Source organism: Antechinus flavipes, chromosome 1, assembly GCF_016432865.1.
Source record: "Antechinus flavipes isolate AdamAnt ecotype Samford, QLD, Australia chromosome 1, AdamAnt_v2, whole genome shotgun sequence".
Taxonomy (NCBI): domain Eukaryota; kingdom Metazoa; phylum Chordata; class Mammalia; order Dasyuromorphia; family Dasyuridae; genus Antechinus; species Antechinus flavipes.
The window spans coordinates 289058996-289080835 of NC_067398.1; the positions used below are offsets into that span (position 1 = coordinate 289058996).

Consider the following 21840-nt stretch of genomic DNA (forward strand, 5'->3'; position numbering starts at 1 on the left):
CTTCCTCCTAGCAAAAATTCCTACTGCTTAGTTTTGCTGCATTGGTGGTCACAAATATGACAAGAGACAGAACCAGAGTTTCAAAGTCCTTCTCTTAAGAACAAGAAATGATTTCAGAACACAGGTGAAAATCAAAAGTAGACCAAATGCATTAACATATGAAAAAACAAAAACCGAAATACAAAAAAAAAAAAATTCTGTGGGATGAAGTTCCTCCATCACTCAGTGAATATCTCTGAAGCCTCTGTACAAGCTCTGGTGTTCAAAATCCCAGAACAGGCTTCTTTTGCCAAATAAATTGTACCTCTTAGTTCTTCAGTGGATCCCATGTTGCCTCCACTTGCCTGGCTTTTCTCTTTCAACTCTGCAAATAAAGGAGAAATAACTGCAGATAAGCATTGAGATAAAGACCTCTTTGGAATATCTTTCACCTTATTTCTTTCCAGTTCCTGTGGCTAAACTGCTCCATTCTCCAAGTTCTTAGTATCTTTTTCTCTAATAGCTCTAAAAGATGGATCAGAGTTACAAATATTGGGAATATTGACATATTGACATAAATAATGACATAAAAGGATTATTTATTAATGTCATTATTTAAATACCCAGTATGTATTTTCTCAAGTAAATATGAAGTTAACTTTTTTAAACAAGATTCTAATTCAGCATGTTGCAAGAGACTATTATCACTGAATGATAATTATTAAGCATATTAAACCAACATCCGGTGATATTATTAAATAAGTTATTTATTTGAAAAATTCTTGTGGAAGGAGCTTCTTGGAAACTGTTATCAATTTAATTGGGGTGACTGTATTAGGTATCTGTTAGAGGATAATTGACTTGAGAGCTTTATAATATATATATATATATTGTGTGTGTGTGTCTCTGGTACCTAGCTAGATCCTAGCACATAGTATGCACTTAATAAATACTTGTTAAATGGAACTGAGTTCCATTGAGTGGATTATTTATTTATTTATTTGTTTTTATTTATAATTTATATATTGTTTGAGATATTGCCTGATTATCATCATGACTGCCACTTATGGAAAGATTACAGATTTAAACTTAGAAGAGATGTTAGAGCCCTCCCCGCCCCAGTTTAAGTCCCTTAATTTAGCAGAAGAGGAAACTAAAGCACAGAGATGTACTCAATGACCTGCTCAAGTTACCCAATTAGTAAGTATCTGAGGTAGGATTTGAACCCAAGTTTAACTGACTATGGGGCAGCTAGGTGGCACAGTGGATAGAGTAGTTCTAGTCCTGGCCCTGGAGTTCAAATCTGGCCTCAGACACATAGAAGCTGGGTGACCCTGGGCAAGTCACTGAATCCATTTGCCTCAGTTTCCTTTTCTGCAAAATGAGCTGGAGAAGGAAATAATAAACCACACCAGTATCTTTGCCAAGGAAACCCCAAATGGAGTATCACAAATGTCAACTATGATGAAATGAATCAAGGAAAATAATTCTCTCAACTCTTTAAGTCCAATGCCCTATCTATACAAGATGTTGCCTGTCCCCTACATTTCTAAAAACAAAATCTTTCTCCAGCATTGTTTCCTCATCTCACAGTCCATTAGGATATTCATTTTGTTCACTAGCCCCATACAGTAGTCTAGTTTGGAGTTTGTAAGTATTGTGATCTCTGTGACATATCAAATAATGCTGTGGCCTTGTTTCTGATTGCATGATCTTTTCTTCTTTAGAGTAAAGAAAAGATTGAAAAGCTGAAAATTCAAGCTGAGTCCTTCTGTCAGCGCTTGGGAAAATACCGGATGCCTTTTGCCTGGGCTCCCATAAGTTTAACAAATTTTTTTAATGTTTCCACTCTTGATAGAGAGATAACTGATATGGAAACCATGGTTGGTAAGAATTTCGAGTATAATTAGTGATCTCCTATTTACTACGTGTGTGTGTGTGTGTGTGTGTGTGTGTGTGTGTGTGTGTACATATACATCTATATTCAAGGAAAGGGGGAAGGGAAGGAGGGAAGGAAAGAAAAGAGAGGGAAGGAGAGAAGGGGAGAGAGGGCAGGGAAAGAGGAAAAAGGGGAGGGAGGCAGAGAAGAAGGAACTTTTAAAAGTACAGCTTATTTATGTTATGGAACAAAAGAAAATTCATTGGACATTCCTATGGATGAACAGAGATAGGTTAAAGAAGGTCTATCCACCAAAGAAAACAGTAAACTGCAAAATTCTATTACCATATCCCAGTGAGGAGCCCCAAAAATAAATCTTTTGTGCAGAAACTGGGAAAAAAGTGGATGTGTTATAAGAATATTCAACAATAGTCTTGCGTAATTTATCCCATCTCTTCCTCTCCTTGTTACCTTCAGAATCTGCAAGGAATCCTTCAGGAAAGTTATTGAACTTACAAGAGTGATAATGGTTCTCTTCAGACTCTTAGGGTTTCTATGAAAATTTCCCATTCTTTTTCATTTTCGTTTTGTTTTGTTTTCATTTTTTATTTCATTTTATTGGCGCTCCCCTCCCCCATCATAGTCACATTTCAGATATCCCTCATTAAGCTCTCCCTTGTAATAAAGAAATGCACATCAGCTAGCTAACCAATAAACTGGCCATTTCTGATAGCTTATCCAACATTCTGTTCCCGTCATCCCCTTCTCTCTTCCATTTTTCTTTGATTCATTCTTCCTTCCTTCTTCCTCTTTTATCATTGTCTTTTGTTTTCTTTATCCATTCTTTGGCTTCCTTCTTTTCCCCTTGTCTTTTTGTGAGCATAATTAGTAAACTGTTCTCCTGTATTATACTTAATTGGTTAATAAGGTTAACTTTTTTTTTGGATCCTGATACATATTCCACTAAATTCAAATAACAATGTAGTTTGATTTGTAATTACAAAGAAACTGACAGGAGAAACTTTGGAAGAAAATCCTATTTCAATGGCAATTACAAAATAGAAGCAAATATTACTAAAAATATTTTGCTTTTTGAAATAAAAAGAAAATTAAAATGATCACTATTTTCATTCTAGGGAAAAATTCTATGGGGGAGAGGAGAACACTGACCCAATCTAGAAGACTTTCTGAGAAAAGCTTAAGCTTAGAAGACAGTTATATTGGCCCCAATTTCAAAGCTACCACCATGACTGTAAACAGTTTTTTCAAACAGGTATTTTGTACATTACTTTTATTTTGGGATTTTGAAGATATTAGGACTGTCATCACCATGCTAGTATTTATGTTAAAAACAAAACAAAGCAAAAACTAAGGGAAAAGGATTTCACCTTTCACAGCAAGAATGTTCTTATAATGCTTATAGATTACAGATAGATGAGATCTTAGAGGACCATCTTCATCCCCTTCTCTTACAGATGTGTAAACTGAGTCCCTAAAAGGGAGGTTGTTTGTCCAAAGTCATACAAGCACTAAGTGATAGGATTTGCAATTCGAACTTGTGTTTTCTGACTCCAAGTTCAGGGATCTTTTCATTTCAATAAACTGCCCTCTATGCTACCTTATTTAATTCTTGGGATATTAATAATTTTAAGCTCTTCAAAAATAGTTTGTTTCATTCTTTGTGGTTATATCCTTAACACCTAGCACATGATAGGGACTCAATAAATGCTTGTTGATTATCTAAGAATTATTTTTAACCTGCCCTCTTCTTCCCAAGTAGAAGACAAAGTTCCTTAAGGGCAGAGACACTTTTTGATTTTTGTGTGTGTGTGTATGTGAATATCTCTAGCTAGATCCTGGCACATAGTATGTGCTTAATAAATACTTGTTAAGTTGAACTGAGTTCCATTGAGTGGATTAATATAGTGATTTTAAATCTTTAGAAAGCCCTACTCATCCATTTTTTCATTTGGCTAATATGAAAATTAATTATAGAAAAAAACAGTAATTACCAAGAAGCTAACATTTTTAAAGTCACAAAGAAGAGAAACATGATTTAGATTTGTTTACAAAAGAACTGTTATATTCCAGGTAGTATTTATGAAGGACAGAGGTGGCTAGGTGGTGCAGTATGTCAGATTTGGAGTCAAGAAGCCTCATCTTCCTGAATTTAAATTTGACCTCAGACACTTAACTAGTTGTATGACCCCAGGACAGTCACTTAACACACTGCTTCAGTTTCTTCATCTGTAAAATGAGCTAGAAAAGGAAATGGCAAATCACTCTAGTATCTCTATCAAGGAAAGCCCATATGGAGTCATGAAGAATTAGGCACAACTGAAATGACTCAATGATAACATTTAAGAAAAATGTTAATATATTAGGAAACTCCTATAAGAAAGGCAATTGGAATGGCGAAATTTGGAAGCTGTAGTAAATGCATCAGAAACTAGGGAAAATAGAATGAAACAGTGGAATGGATACTGAATCTAGAATAAAAAGACCTGAGTTCAAATTCCAAATCTTATTACTACTGCAAACTTGGACAATTCACTCTCTGGACCCCGGTTCTTCATCTATAAAATAAGAAGATTGGATTTAATGATATCTAGGGTCAATTCTAGCTAGCCTATGATGAGCAAATGTTTAGTCTAGAGAAGAGAACTTTGAGACAAGGCAAGATAGCTGATAGCCATATTCAATTATTTGAAGGACTTTTAAGGTAAAAGAGAAACAGACTTATTCTCTGATGATCCAGAGGCAGTACTAGTAGTGATGGGTAAAAATTATAGGAAAACAGGTCATGGCTTGATGTAAAAAAAAGTCTTCTAATAGAATTGTCCAACAATGCAGTGGTATCAAGATGTAATTAGTCCTTTACCAAAGAGAATCTGGATGACCATTTATCAAGGGTGGTTTCGAAGGGAACTTGAGTGCAAGATTATATTAATGATGCTTAAGATTCTTTCTAATTCTTAAGTACTATGATTTTGTGGCTTCTAAAAAAAGCATTTTAAAAAATATTCAAGGTCTAAAAAGTTGTTCAGATTTTGTCCTAACCCAGAGAGTTGAATGTTAGGATATGCATTCTGTTACATTAATATACTAATAATAACTTTTCTCCTGTCAGGAAGGAGACCGTCTTAGTGATGAAGACTTACTCAAATTTTTAGCTGATTACAAAAGATCTTCATCCTTACAGAGAAGAGTGAAGTCAATACCAGGTATGAGTAGTATGCCTTTGCTCTTTGTAGGATCTCCAAACCCACTGATTGTGGAATACAGTCATTTGAATCATATATGAATTCATTTTACTAAAAATTTATCATGTAATGTGTTTCATGTATAAGTCCTTATATTGACATATTTTATTCCACAATCTACAGATTTTGGACTTTTGAAAAGAAGATAATTAAAATCCATTGTTACATTATTTCTTTAGTAGTAGTCCTTTTGCATGATTAAAAGAATATTAAACTCCTAATAAATATCATGTAAAAAAAAAAAAAAGCTTGTAAAACAACTGATTACCACCAACTTTCAATTGGTGGGGAAGTCATTTAATCAACTTAAATCTGAGTTCCCTCATCTACAAAATGGGTGCTTTTTATTTGGCCACATGGCTTGGGTTAGAGCAAGGATTCAGGTTTGAGGATTCTCAGAAAATTGGAACTGGGGAAGCTGGTATGGAAGCATGAGTTTTATTACTATGTGACAAAGCAAGCATCCAAAAGTCACAGGCACATGTGCACATACATATACAATGGCAACATGGACAGAAATTCATCCACACAGGACCAGGATCCCTCATAAGTTCAATGAACATATGTTCAGTGGCAAGATCTCAATAGTAGCACATAAAGTCTTAAAACTTGAAATTTGCTTGGTTGGGAGAGGCAATCAGCACTAGATATGGGAGGACCATTCTCAATCAAATCCAGATGTCATGAAGACATTGCTCAGGATCACATATCAATACCAGGTTCAGGTTCAAATTAAAAAAAAAAAAAATGGTTGTTGTGTCTGCTTTCTTAAGCAGGACCTGAAGTTGGATGAGTTGATGACTAGAGGTCTCATGAGTAGGCACAGGGCTGCTTCATTCATCTGGAAGCCTCATCCAATCCCACTTCTCGGGAAGGCTGAGAGCCCTTAGGAGTGATGGGATGCTGAACCAGATATTGTTAGCAGGTTCCTTCTGGAATGATGGGTCTTATATCTTACCCACTATCTGTGGCCACTCTACAGATTGTAATTATGACCTGCCCAGCTTTCTTCACAAAATTGTTGTGAAGAGATTAGTGAATGTAAGTTATTGTAGTTGTTAATAATAATAATAATCTTGAGATCACAAAAGGCTTTCTTGCTTATCTTAGCAGTTTTTGAATTCTAAAGATAAAGATTAAATAGTAATAAAGACAAGGATCAAGAGTCTGTTAGGGTCACTATTTGTATTTCTGCTTTCTAAAAGACTTACTAATTTCCTTAGTGTATTACATTGGGAAGGAATAAAATTTCTAGAAAAGTAAATAAACTCTACCCAGTAAAAAGAGTATCAGATTTGAAGACAGAGGATCAGAATTCAATGACTAGCTCTCATATTAATTAGCAATATGACAGATTCTATAAGCCTGGGTTTCCTCTTCATAAAAGGAGGGGTTAGAATAGGTGATCACTGAGACTCCTCCCAGCTCTAAATCTCATGGTCCTAAATGTCAAAACAACAATAAAAATGAAACAAAACAAAAACAAAAACCCCACAATAGCCTTTTTACTTGAAGAAGCATTTCTTAGAACAACTTGAACAGGACTAGAAATCTGTCATCCCTTTTCTTTCTCAGTCCTCCTTGTTCACAACTACCCTTTCTATTCCTCTTCCGATGTGCATAACTCTGTTATTCCGCTCCCTCTAGAGTGACAGGATAGTCTTGTATAATGTCTGAATTGATCCTACCACTAATACTTAATCTATACAAGTGTCTTGAAAGATATAAAATTTGGGTATTGACAATATGAGAAGTACCTCTCTCGTAGGATTCCTGGGCATCAGTGAGCTAATATACATATAATATACTTTAGAAATTTTGAAGCCATATATACTCATCAATCATTATAACTATATTAACATCGTAGAGGGTTGGGCCTAGATTCAGAAAGACTTATCTTTCTGATTTCAAATCTGGGCTCAGAAACTTACTAGTTATGTGATCTAGGGTAATTTACCCTGTTTGCCTCAGTTAATTCATCTGTAAAATGAGCTGAAGAAGGAAATGTCAAACTTCCAGTATCTCTGCAAAGAAAATGTCAAAAATGATCACAAATAGTAGGATACAACTGAACAACAAAAACATTGTCATCATATGTCTGATAAAATTTGTTTCCAGTTATGAATGCATTTTGTTTCAAAAAATTGTTTTTCTTTTTTTGCTGAAGGTTTACTAAAACTAGAAATCTCCTCAGCCCCAGAGGTAATAAACTGTTGCTGTCTGACCCCTGAGCTGTTACCTGTGAAACCATTTCCTGAAAACCGATCCCGCCTACATAAAGAGATTCTGGAATTCCCAACTAAAGAAGTATATGTCCCTCATACTGTCTACAGGTGAGACAATTAAGAGTTCTTTTAAGACCAGCAAAACTCTTATGAAGACAACTGGAGATGGTGCTTTAGATTTTTCATAGTTCATAGACATTGGAAATTTTAAATGGGGACCTCCTTGGTCACAAAGATGGTTACATCATTCTACTTGTTGAGCAAATATGTCCCTCTTTTATACTTTTATTTAGTCAAATTTTAGATACTCTAAGAAGAGTAATGACCTCTGATGTTATTTTGGTTGGGGGAGAGGTTTGGAACTTTTCTTCACAGTCTAAGGAATGAAGTAAGTTTTTTCTTCACTCCTTGTTTGAAATTAACCATTTTTTCATCAGTGTTAAGTCCTTCTTCTACTAACACATACCTTAACCTTCCCATACTTTAAAAGTTAGTTATTACATGAGTTGCTGCAAGGCTGAAAAAAATCCATTACTTGGTGACCAACTTTCTACTTTGTGTGTGGAACTAGAGGACCTGAATCGACAGTTTGACTCAGACACTGCCCATGTGACCCTAAAACAATTCATTCAACTCTTTCTTGGCTTCAATTTCTTCATCTGCAAAATGAAAGTAATACTTTAATGCAACTCATGAAATAGCTCTGACAAGATGATAAATTCAGGCATGGGAACAGATTGAGCAAAAAAGTATAGATGTGTGAAGGGATGGTGAGATAAAACTGGAGTTGTAGGATGATGCCTGATTGAGAGAGTCTTGAATGCAAGGCAGAGTGCAAAGTAATTGAGCATTTATTAAGTCATTACTATCCATTGGACCCTATGCTAAATAGTGGAGATTGAAAGACGCAGAAACAATCCCTGCTAAGTAGCTAAGATTCAAATAATTATATATGTATAATATATGTATATAATACATACTGAGAAAATACAAGGTAACCTTAGAGGGGAATGTACAAGCATCTATAAGCCTCTTACAAAAGAGAAGTCTTACATTTGAACTTTACATATGTTTTTCTGCTTGCCCATCCTTCCAAACAACTTCTTGATTTTAGCTTTGATGTTAGGGCCAGGATCTATGGTACTTCTGAAGGGAAAGTCTATGCCCATTCTGTTGCTGTTTTCTTAGGGTACTAAGTGAGTTAGTCTAGGATTTGGAGTGCAATTTAGAGACCTGCAAGATTTCAATGCTACCAAAGCGATAGATAGTCTGGTCACTACCTTCTCTTGCTAGTCTGAGCTCTGCAAATTTCTGGTCTGGATTTGGATCTGGGGAAGAATTGTTGGCTGCAGGTCTGGACCTCTGTCAGCCAGTGGGAAAGCTCTGTTAGATTAGAAGGGCAGAACTGTAAGCTCCAAGAAGAGAGTACTTTGTAAATTTATGTCACTGTAATATTGATGTAAGTAGCATTTCTGGTGATAATGATTAGCCTGGTTGATTGTTAGTCCACTGATATGCAATCTAACATTATCATATGCAAAGCTTCTTTATCTTGTTAATACTTTATACACCTTGTATTCCATTGACAGAGTAGAATCTTCAGAATCACTGTCACCTCATGACATCGGGGAGGAGGTTAATGGAGGCAAATCATTTTAAAGAAAATGAAGAACAATGTAGTATGGTAATAGTGGTAGTACAAGTAGCTGCTGCAGCAGCAGCAATGACAGCAGCAATAGAACTAGCATTTATATATGCCTTTAAGTTTTACAAAGTACTTTACTACAAATATTATCTTAATTTTATCTTCACAATAACTCTGGGAGGTAGGTGCTATTATTATCCTCACTTAACAAATGAGTAAACTGAGGCGGGCAGAGATTAAGAGACTTGTCCAGGGTCTCGCACAGTTAATTATTTGGGGGAAATTTAAATTCAGATCTTCCTGATTCCAGGTCTAGCACACTATTTTAGTGAATGACCTAGTTGGTAGGAAAATCACTGTACTTAAAGGCTAAAGACCCTAGGTTCAAAATCTCATTCTCTAAATCACAGCACCTAGAACTCTGTCTTATATACAGAGTTCTCCCTTCCCAGATTTATTTATTTATTCATTTTGATTTTTTTTTTTTTTGGACTAGATGAAAGAGGAGATTTTTTGCCTCCGTTGCTACCCAGCCTTAATCACTGAAAGGTGTGGCCTCAGTCAAACTGAGATCTGTTGAAGATCTTGGCTTTGAAAGGCCAAGGTATCTCATTGTATCTAGGGCCATCTCCATTTATCCTGCCCTGTATCTGGCTGCTGTACCCAGATGCCTCTGGAGGTGAAAGTGAGAGAGATGACCTTGCACAACCCTCCCTCACTTAAATCCAGTTCACTTGCATGTCAGGGCATCATCTCCCTGAGGTCATGGTCCTCTCTGAGAACCAATGACAAACAATAAGGAGCATATATGTATATGTTCATGTGTATATATTTACTTGTATACATGTGTGTAGAGAGAGGGGAGGGGGATTGGTGAACTGAACCTAATTCACCCCTTATTGTACCGCCAAAAAAAACTAAGACCCTGAGAAACTAAATAACTGAATGGGCTTATTTTTTGTTGTTGTTCAATCATCTCAGTTGTTTGACCCCATTTAGGGCTTTCTTGGAAAAGATAATGCAATGGTTTGCCATTTCCTTCTCTAGCTCATTTTACAGATGAGGAAACTGAGGCAAACAAGGTAAGGTGACTTACCCAAGGTCATATAGCTAGTAAGGATCATAGATTTACAGAGTTAAAAGGGACCTCAAAGGCCATCTCATCTAACTTTTCCAGGGTCTTAAAAGTTAAAAAAAATATAACCTGCCTTTCACATAGGAGGACTATTCTCTATCTTTCTGGGATTGGTTCTCAGTAGCCATATTCCTCCATCTTTTTCCACTTAAGCTGTTGCTCACTGTCTGAATCCATTGGACATATGAACTCTATGGACAGGGTCATTATCCCTTAAGTAAAATTTATTTATTTGTTCATTCATTCATTTACTTATTTATTTTAAACTAAATACAAAATGAGAAAAAAACAAAACAGAAAAAAGAAAAAGGAAAATTTAAAAAAAAAAAAAAAACTTGTCATGTGTCCAGAAGAGCATCAGGAAGAATTCAGAATATGTAACAATAAATTTCCATTTCAAAAAATATATCTAATAATAGAAGAGCTTTTATTCATGACTGTCCATCTTTTCTTTACTTCCTCATAGGTTATTCTTTTGTTCTCTGTTGTGTACTTTTTACTTTATTCTTTTTTTCCCTTTCATCCCCCTTCCTCCAATCAGGTTATAGTAAGCATGGATATATTTATTTATATATACATACATATTACATATATATATATACACACACACACACAAATACACACAGAGAGAACACTTAAAAGCATTTTAAATAAATTCTGAAGCAACATCACACTGATGTCCTTTATTCCTTAGCAGACCTTGAAGAAAAGTGGTTATTTCCATAAGACCATAGATCTAAAGCTGGAAGAGAGCCACTGGATATCCAATCTCTCATTTTACAGATGAGGGAACTGAGCCAAGAAGAAGTTAAATGATCTGCTGATTCATAGTCAAGCAAGTACTATTTTAGCAGTAGGAAGTCACATAGATAGTAAATAATATAGATAGGATTTGAACCCAAATCCTATAAAGTTCAACATCAGTTTTTTTTCTCTATACCACACTGGCTTCATACTTCTGACTGAAGCATGGTGTATTTTTTTTTTTTTTTTTTTTTTTTTGCAAAATCTCATCCTGTTCTTGAACTCTTGCTTGTGGCATTGGAATGGATTTGCACAAAAATAAATTTTGTGTCTCTCCATTTGCCTCAGCATTTCATTACCCACAGAAGGCATTTATTGCTTTGTTTACTCCTTTGCAATGAACATTATCCCTTAATTATATCACAGCCATTCTCAGAATACATTATTGAGAACCGAATGATCCCCAAACATAGTAGTGTCAAGGAGGATATGTCTGTACAGAGCACTTTTTGCTCACTTGGTAATGGAAGATCAAAAGCTACAGATGCAGGTGAATCAAGGAATACCAGAGCTCGACAAACTCCCAGATTTGTGTGTTTGGGTAAAGTGGCAAAACAAGATGAAATTTGGGGTTCTGGTATCTGACACAAATTCAGTAGGGATATGAAGTTGGAGTGATGATAGAGCAAATTGCCTTTTCCCCAGAATGTTTGATTTGAACCCTAGGGAAGAAGAGAAATAGTAGGGAGGGTATATTGTGATCCCAGTTGATAGACAACACAGTGTAGGACTATTGAAGAATCACAAGATCCTGAGACAGTGAGTGGATGTGAAGTGTGACCTTTAAATAAAAGCTACTTTTGGTGCTCAGTGGCAAAACCCTGGCCATGCTTCCCTAGAGGGATGATTCTGAGAACAAATTCAACTCTATTCCCTTCTCCCAACTCCAAATCTCTGATATTATATATGGGGAAAAAAAACGTAGTGTATTCAATTCTTCTTCTTATTTTTAAAAATTATATCTTTTTATTTACAAAATATATACATGGGTAATTTTTTTCAACATTGACCCTTGCAAAACCTTCTGTTCCAAATTTTCCCCTCCTTCCCTCCATCCCCTTTCCTAGATGGCAGGTGGTCCAATATATGTTAAATCTAATATATCTATACATATCTATATAGTTATCTTGCTGCACAAAAAAAAAAAAAAAATCAGATCTAGAAAGAAAAAAAAAACCTGAGAAGGAAAACAAAAATGCAAGCAAACAATAACAGAAAGAGTGAAAATGCTATGTTGTGATCCATTTCAGTTCCCATAGTCCTCTCTCTGGGTGTAGATGGCTTTCTTCATTACTGGACAATTGGAACTGATTTGAATCATCTCATTGTTGAAGAGAGCCATGTCCACCAGAATTGATCCTCATATAGTGTTGTTGCCGTGTATAATGATCTCCTGGTTCTGCTCATTTCACTTAGCATCAATTCATGTAAGTCTCTCCAGGCCTCTCTGAAATCATCCTTTTTTGATCACTTCTTACAGAACAATAATATTCCATAACATTCATACACCATAATTTATTCAGTCATTTTCCAACAATTGATGGACTTCCATTCAGTTTCCAGTTTCTAGCCACTATGAAAAGGGCTGCCACCAACATTTTTGCATATGTGGGTCCCTTTCCCTCCTTTAAGATCTCTTTGGGACATAAATCCAGTAGTAATACTGCTGGGTTAAAGAGAGTATTCCCAGTTTGATAACTTTTTGAGTATAGTTCCAAATTGTTCTCCAGAATGGTTGGATTCATTCACAATTCCACCAACAGTGTATCAGTGATGGACTTAATTTTTTCATAAATTTTTGTAATGATAATAACTGACATTTTTATAGCACTTTAAAGTTGTAAAAATGTTTTCACTTGGTTCTTCCAACTATTTTGTGAGGTAGATACAATGAGTATTCTCATTCTGATTTTACAGATTTGGAAACTGAGGTTGAGGAACTAAGTGACCCCCCACACATACACACACACAGTATCAGATGAGATTTGAACCCAGATTTCCTTACTCCAAGTTCAGTATATGACATTAACAAGGACACATGACAAAAAGAAGGCTATAAATTGGAAGTAGGCTAAGAGAGAATGCCTTCCAAATGCTGCATCAATCCATAGAAAATATCCAGAGGACTAATGAAATGTTTACAATGATAGACTCTCTATGGAAGATTTGTGAAAAGACATAGAAGACAATTCCACAAAAAAGAGAAGTTGAGGATGGATTGTTATCCACATCTATGTCAGTCAACTAACATTTATTAAGCAACTAAGTATGTGCCAGATACTGTGCCAGTAGTGACTAAGGGTACAAATAAATAAGGGCAAAAAACAGTTACTGTTCTCCTGGAGTTTGCAATCTAAGGAGGGAGACCATATGCAAACAACTATGTACAAAAAATATATAAACAAGATAAGTATCAAGAATTTACTTTAGGAATTCAAATCTACCCTCAGCTATTTAATAGCTATATGACTCTAGACAAGTCATTTAACTCTGTTTGCCTCAGTTTCCTTCTCTGCAAAATGATCTGGAGAAAGGAATGGCAAACCACTTCAGTATCTTTGTCAAGAAAATTGCAAATGGGATCATGAAGAATCAAACATGACTAAAACAATTTAACAAGAACAAAAGTCTCAGAGGGAAAGCATTAAGAATTAAAAAGGACTGGGAAAGAAAATAGAACTGTGCTGAGACTTGAAAAAAGCCAAGGAAACTATAAGATGGAAATGAGAAGGGAGCACAGAACAGAACAGGAATGGAGGGACAGCCAGTAAGTGTCTTGTTTGAGAAACAAGAAAGCCAGTTTTACTAGGTCAAAGAGGATGTTGAAGAAAGAATGAGATAAAAAAACTGGATAGTTGAAAGTAATAAGGTTAGGAAGGAATTTTAAAATTAGAGAATTTTTTATTTGATAATGGAAGCAATATGGAGCCACTGGAGTTGATTGAAAAGAAGGTAACATGATCATCTAAGGAGGATCAATTTGACAGTTAAGTCAAGGATGAACTAGAGGGAGAAGAGACTTGAGGTGGGGAGAATAATCAGCAGACTGCAATAGTGCAGATGTGAGGTGATAGGGTCTGCACCAAGGGGTGGTGTTAGAAGAGTGCCTAAATAAGAGAGTGAAGATAGAATGACAGGACTTAGACAACTGATTGGCTATTGGTTTGGGGTTTAAGAAAGTAAAGGGTCAAGAATGACACCTAAATTATGAGTGTGAGAGACTGGGATGATGTTGGTGCCATTGAGAGTGATAGGGAAGTCAGAAAGAAAGGAGGATTTTGAGGTTCATAACAAGTTCAGTTGTGAATGTGTTGAGCTTAAGATGTCTGGGAGGCATCTGATTCAAGATGTTTAATAAGCAGTGGGAAATGTAAAAATAGAGATTAGAGAGAAGTTAGTGCTGGACAAAAATTTGAGAATCCTTAGCATAGAGATGATAGTGGAATTCCTGGAAGCTGATGAGATTGCAAAATGAAATAGTATACAGGAAGAAAATGAATGGACCAAGACTGAACCATGGGAGTATCAATCTGGCAAATGTTAAAGAACTACAATTAGTAATGTGCCTGTGACACACTTTAAAATTCAATCATCATTACTAATATATTTTCTACTTACTTTTTAAAGTCTAGATAATCAACAAAACAGTAAACAAAGCTCTGGTTTTCAGTAATTCCAAACTACACAAATGCTCATATTGAAAATTTTAATTATAATAAATATAAATTAATTTAATAATAAGACTAGTTATAGCATAGCTCATCACAATAAATTTGCAACTAAGAGAAATTGAGGTAATGATCTCTCAATGATCAAATTCTCTTACAATCAGAGCAGTCTTTTATAGTGTCTGTAATGTCTGGTTACATGAGTTTATTACATAATGTTAACTGGTATCAAAAACTAAACTAAGATTGTGATTGGTCCATAATTATGCTGATTTCCTCCACAATCTATTATAATAGGGAAAACACACAGAATTGAACATCCTCTGGTAAGTTCCCAAGCCTATACATGCCACTCCAAACCCTTTGCCTGAGAGATGTACAACTAGAAAAAACTATCTTCCTTCTATTTTCTTTATCTTCCGCTATAAAGAAGTCCATTCTCAAATGTGTACAGTCTTTACTCTGGTCTCTTACAAACTTTTCTTCTAAGGCCTATACAAAATCCAAATCTAAGCCCTAGAAATTGGTCACACTATGCAATGATTACACATTGTGATGAGTAATCCTCTTAACTATTAATTAATAATAATCAGTTTCATAACCCTTGCTTAGGGGACATCTATGGCTGCTGATAGGACTTAAAAATCTAGCAAAAATCTATGGAGGGAAAATTCTCATATTCCAGTCCATTATTGGAATCCCAGATCTATTTAAGTATCAAAAAAATTCTTCAAAATAAGTTATCTTCCTCTCACAAAAGAGAAAATAAGATTTAAAAGAATTTCCCATTGTCTCAGAATACTCTGTTTGGGTGGAGGGGTCTGTCTAAACGTTGGGCACAATTTTAAAGTAGCAAATATATCCTTGTTGCTTCTAAATTTCCCATTTCTTTTTTTAGTTCACTCTCTGTGACTATCTCCCCTACTCTCATGTACTCTATCACCTCAGCATCTGTTCATCAGCCCCCTACATTACTCTAAAAAGCTCATTGATACTGCAGTGTTAATTAGTTATAAGAATTTAAAGTGTCTTGTGGTGGTTGTTCAATCATTTCAGTTGTGTCTAACTCTTTGTGACCCCTTCTGGAATTTTCTTGATAAAGATACTGGAATGCTTTGCTTTTTCCTTCTCCACCTCATTTTACAAAAAAGGAAACTGAGGCAAGCAGGATTAGGTGACATGCCCAGAATCATAGAGCTAGTAAACATCTGAAGTCAGATTTGAACTCAGGAAAATGAATCTTCCTGATTCTATACCCGTCCCTCTATTTGCTGCTCCACAGCAGTTCAAAATGGTACATCTTCCAAAAGTATTTGCCTATTTATACAAAGATCAAAGACCCTGTTTGATTTAATCCAAAGAAACTGAGCTCTGATTGAAAATTTTCTATCATCATCATAAATACAGTTCAGACACCTTACTGGTGCCCTTAATTTAATCCTGCCATCTGTCTATTCCATAAATTCAACCCTGCATACTGGTGTGTCCTACTTTGAGCAAACCCTAATATATGAAAAGTCAGATGAACAAAACATCTGTAATTAAATTCTTTATTTTAGAAAATAATTATTTATTTTTAGAGTCCACCATAGAATTCCTTAAAAGAGGTTGGTCCTTTGGCATTTAACTAAGTTTACAAACATATTTATAGCTTTTATCACACAAAGATATATGCATATGTATACAGCGGTAACAAAGCCAGATGGGCATTTAAATCCCTGATGTTTCTGATGTGACAGCCCCTTTGATGCGGGTCTAGTGGTAGTGGAGAGGTGTGAGAATTGAGATGGGGATTGGCGTATAGGTCCAATGTAAAAGATTCGCAAACCCAACATCTGAATGGCAAAAGGGATTTTATTGGCACTGAAAAGCCAGCTTTGCTAGGAAGACCGATTCCTCAGTGGCAAGATCCTGTCAGAGAAATAACAAAGATTATCACTGAGAAGAGAGTATCTTCACAGGGAGCAAGAGTCCTGGCAGGCAGCTATGCCAAGAAGAGAGTTCCTTTGTGATGACCGCATTAGCACCTTGGATACCTTAGAATCAACAGGAGTAAGGATAAGCAAAAGTCCTTAGTGTTTATTCTTGGTCTTTAGAGGTAGGATTGAATTAGATGGAAGCAGAATCTCCACGACCTCCTTCTTCCTCGTCTACCACCAAAGTGACTCTGGCTAGTTTACTCCACCCCCTAGTCCCTCCTACAATTCTCTGCATACACCAATTATCAAGCCAGCACAGGATAGTGGGAAGGGCCATTCCCCAAGCATATGTCGATTGTCCAATTGGTAATTAGCCTTAAGTGCTCCAACTGACCTCAGTACATCAACTCAAGAGTTTTAGCCCTCTACATTCCTTGGCAAAGCATAATCCCCTTTTGGACTTCTGCAAAGATTTGGGGTTCAGAGTTGTCTTTTTGTTAGAAGTCTCTGGCTAGGGCTTCCATTGAATGAGATTCCTTCAATGTTGTCAATGCCCCCAGGCCTAGATTTCCAGTTGAAAAGAGAGTACTTACAGACAAAAGCAGCTACACCCAAAGAAAGAACACTGGGAAACGAATGTGAACTATCTGCATTTTTGTTTTTCTTCCCGGGTTATTTATACCTTCTGAATCCAATTCTCCCTATGCAACAAGAGAACTGTTCGGTTCTGCAAACATATATTGTATCTAGGATATACTGCAACATATCCAACATATAAAACATAGATGCTTGCCATCTAGGGGAGGGGGTGGAGGGAGGGAGGGGAAAAAAATCGGAACAGAAACGAGTGCAAGGGATAATGTTGTAAAAAAAAATTACCCTGGCATGGATTCTGTCAATATAAAGTAATTATTAAATAAAAAATTTAAAAAAAAAGTACTTATCTTGGCGTTTTAAGCTGCTCAGTAGGAATATCAGACCCAGATCTCTAACTGAATAAAATCATTTTGAAGGCTTCCCCCCAGAGTCTTGGGAATTTCCTAAAGGGGATCCGGGCCACCCCCAAAAAATCAAAGGAGGGTGATTTGACCAAGATCTCCACTTGAATGAAGCCACTTAACTTGTCTGGGAAGATATGCTTTCCCAGAGGAGGGCCTGAGACTCCAAATCTCCCTTCTTTTACAGATTAAAGGAGACACAGTTTCAGAGTTCACCCCCATCACCTTCACTAGTCTTTTTAATAAACTGCACAGCTTCCCTGTTGAATGACTGCTAGTGGGGCACTTTGACAATAACTAATGCATCTGTTAGTTAAGTATTTAAGCTTAAATGATCTTCATTAGTTACCTTTCTGGAGTTTTATAAACAGAGGTACTTGGTATCTGACCCTACTGGAATTTAAGAGAATTTGGGCATCAGTGACACAGTCTTTTGGCTGAGTGCTTTCCCTTCAGAGAACTGGGTTGAGGTAAACTTGTCAAGTAGGCAAAGTTTGTTCCCATCCGTTTTTTCAACTACAAAACTGTTATTGTTTCTTATCACTTTGGCCCAGTCTCTCTTCTACTCTAATCCATTCTCCATCCATTCAGGTACCCTGACTTCTATCTAAACCTGCTCTCAGGTTGAGGAACGAGTCTACCTCTCTCTGACTTTTACTTCAGTGTGTTACTTTTCCCAGGATTATTTGAATTTTTAAATTCTTAACCAGGATTTTAAAATGATAGACTTTATTCCCTCCCTGTAATGGCTCCTCTTCCTTTCTCATTAAATACATTTTTCAAAATGCCAACAATCATGTGACTTTTTTGATATCACCAGCCTGAACAGTAATGTTTATTCCAAATGAGGCAACTAGGTCCTAGGATTGGAACTCTGACTACAAATTCTGGTCTCCTCCTTTTTTCTTCCCTCTCAACAGCTGGCAATAGGGTAGGACAATAGGTTGAGGTTGGGGTTAGGGATGAGCACCTCACTCCAAAGAATAATTTGTTTATCAAATAATATTTATTAAGCACTGGTGACAAAATTTCAAAAGCAAATCCTTTTCTGCTTTCAAAGAGGGTATCTATATTGCACTAATGTACAAGGAAATTGTGAAAAGAAAGATATAAGGGAGGGGGAAAACAGTTGAGAGGAGAATCACTTATTGATGGTGATACTTAAACTAAGATTTAAAAGAATTTGGGATTCTAAAAGATGAAGATGAGAAAGGAGTGCACTCCAAGCATTGATGACAGTCAGTGGAATATCAAGCATGAGGAACTGTAAAAAAAGGCATATTTGTCTGCATTCTAGTGTGAATAAAGTCTTGGAGCAATAGAATCCCTAAAACTGAATTTCCTCTGCAGGTCTGGCGTGTTCGTCTCTTTACTCCTTTCTGTTTTCAAGCACTTCAGACCTGCAGAGGAAATTCAGTTAAATTCAAAAGAATATCACAATCTGAGGAGGATGCATCTTTGCTCTCTGCCACAGATTTAGTAAACCTGATTGTTTCTTTACCTTCATGGTTTAAGTAATTGGTACTTATTCTCTCAAGAACTCATTGTTCAAAGCATGCCTTGGCTCATTTCCCATTTGGTAGTTTTATTTTATATGCAGAACACTAAAAATGGTAATGAAGATTCCAGCTGCTTTACTGTTGAGGAAGAACAAGAGCCTCTTCATTTGTAGGCAGCCCCAGTCCAATCTTCAAAGACTATTTTACCCTTCTGCTGATGGGAACATGTATGGAGATCATAGGATCTAATATTATAATGAGGTTGTAAAACAGGTTGCCATCCTTTTAACTGGTGATTATGTTAGTGAAAGCCACATAAAATGTATTTTCATCTCCCATCCAAAGCCCATGGAGCCTCTGAGGTCTTGTTTATCTAATTATCAAACTCACTTGCAGAGGACTGGGCTTGCTGGGAACAAGCATATCAGCTGAAACTTGACTTCTTTGATGGATAATTAACTGCTTGCAGACCTTCTATTCAGCTAATGGTCTTAGACATTGAACAGCTAATGTCTCTTTTCTTCAATCTGGCGCAATATCTGGCCTAATAGTAAAGGATCTCTCCAGGCTATGGCTGTGTCCCAGCAACCACAATTTGACCCATGCCCTGAAGGATATGGCATATTAGACTGGGAATTACTCTGTGTGAATGATGACAGCTTAATAAACATGTGGATTGAGAAATCATCATCCTCAGGTCCTCTGAAAGTCTTTCTCTAGTAAGGGTTGGTGAGGATAGGACTGAGGTGCTTTCTTCCCCACTGAACCCTGAATCAAATCAATTCCTCTCAGGAATTTGAATGGAGGCTTCTATAACCAGGCCATAGACACTCAGATCTTTTATTTTAAATGAGCTCACTGGCCCATTAGGAATGACCAAGTCTCTCAACCAATATGAATAGACTTCCTGTCCCATATATTTGAAATTTCATTGATTGATTGAATGAATGAGTCAACCAAGAAAGTCAGATCTTGTTCACATTTAATGCATGCTGTTGGTTGGTTGGTTGATTCAGGTTTGTTTATTTATTTATTTATTTATTTATTATTTATTTATTTATTTATTTGGTATTATGGATCCCTTTGGCAGTCTGGTAAAGCTTATGAAATCCATTTCAGAATAATATGCATAAAGTACATTAAGTACAAAGGAAATTAAATTTGTATTTAAATATGATTATAAAAGTAATGTTTTTACTTTTAAATTTTTTCTCAATTGTTTTACTTTTCTAAATACATGTAAAGATAGTTTTTAACATTCATTTTATGTTCTAAATTTTTCTCCCTCTTTTCCTTACATCCCCTCTCCCCAAGATAGCAAGCAATCTGACATAGGTTAAATATGTGCAATTCTAAAAATATTCTTTAAACAACTTCATTGACCCCAAATTAATAACCTCAGATATAAAGGGAGTGAAAAGAGAAGGTGGCCCAGAAGAGAGATATAAGGGACTCATAGGGTTAGAGGTACCTGAGGTTACAGCAATTAAGTGTCTTATTAAATGTCTCATGTGGCACATGAACCCAGGTCTTCCTAACTCCAAATTTATTGCTCTCTCCACTTTATGCCTCAGTCCCTGGATAAGTGAAAACATTTTTTTGAAGCTCCATTTTCCTTGAGGCTTAGAAGAGCTATGCACATAAAGCATTTTAGATACTTTAAAGCACTAAATACATCAACTATTTTTTCCCATAGAATGTGAATGCAATTGCTCCCTGTGTACAAAGTGTACAGTATTTTATGATTTAAAATCAGAAAGTTAAATCAAATTAGTTTTTAGTATATGATACTTTGTATTCTATAAATTGCACTTTGTATGTGCAATTTTTCCAAATGCACAATGGTAAATTGTATGCCCTTTTCCACTCAATACTTGTATTGCATTTCTATGCAGTAGGTGATTACTTTGAAACATATCGAACAGACTTGAAACTGACTAAGAAGCCATCAGGCAGTTAGAAGGAGAACTAGATATATATTCTTCCTTAGGTTTTTATGACACTACTAAAAACCTAAGGAAGAATATATATCTGGATAGACATTTTGAAATGATACAGAAAGATAAAGAAGGATGTGGACTGAGAAGAGATCATTGGTAAATTTGGAGAGAGCAATTTCTGCAGAATGATTAATCATGAAATTAATGTCTTAAATTTTTATGGTACCTAGAAGACAACTAATCATGTAATTATAATGTAGTACGATTTAATCCAAAAAGAAAGAAGTTTAGAAATGACTATAATGTAAAGACAAGGTGAATCGATACAATTTTTTTTTAAATAACCAAAATATTATGAGGCATACTGTAAACATTTTTATTTTAAAAAAGTAAATATTTTGTTGAGATTTTCTTATACCACTGTCCTTTCTAATTTCATAAGAAGTTTATTCAATGTATTCAATTTATTCAGTTGCCAAATCAAGATCATAAAAGTCTAAAAATGCCTTAGTCAGCAAACACTTCACTAACTTGCCAGATGACAAAATATGAATTAAAAAGAACATTACTTAAGACAAATTCAACTTGTAAAATCTTATGAAGTAGAATGGTTTAAAAGCAACATCATCTTGTAAAACAATTGGAAATAGGGGAGGAAAAATCAGTTTAAAAAATACTCAGTAGGACTGGAAGAGATCCAGCTGAACAGAGTGATTGAAAGGACATTTAGGGTTGAAACTGGAAGGACAGTAAATGGATGAAAAATATGTACAAATATAACAAATTTTTTAGTATCAAGAACAATGGAATCACTATGCATGGACTCAATGGACATGGACATCTAATATAAAGTGTAATGACCGCGTATTTGAAATCAGCTGGAGTC

General features: G+C 35.7%; 1 protein-coding gene across 4 annotated transcripts in view; it reads left to right on the forward strand.

Moving 5' to 3' along the window:
- DOCK8 (dedicator of cytokinesis 8) overlaps positions 1 to 21840 on the forward strand; it is a 312124-nt gene that overhangs the window by 135195 nt on the left and 155089 nt on the right. For all 4 annotated transcript variants that reach the window (XM_051962333.1, XM_051962351.1, XM_051962346.1 and 1 more), the window contains 4 exons: positions 1707 to 1866; positions 2995 to 3131; positions 4989 to 5082; positions 7289 to 7454. In XM_051962333.1, the coding sequence (XP_051818293.1) occupies positions 1707 to 1866; positions 2995 to 3131; positions 4989 to 5082; positions 7289 to 7454 (557 nt within the window). The remainder of the gene's footprint in view (positions 1 to 1706; positions 1867 to 2994; positions 3132 to 4988; positions 5083 to 7288; positions 7455 to 21840) is intronic.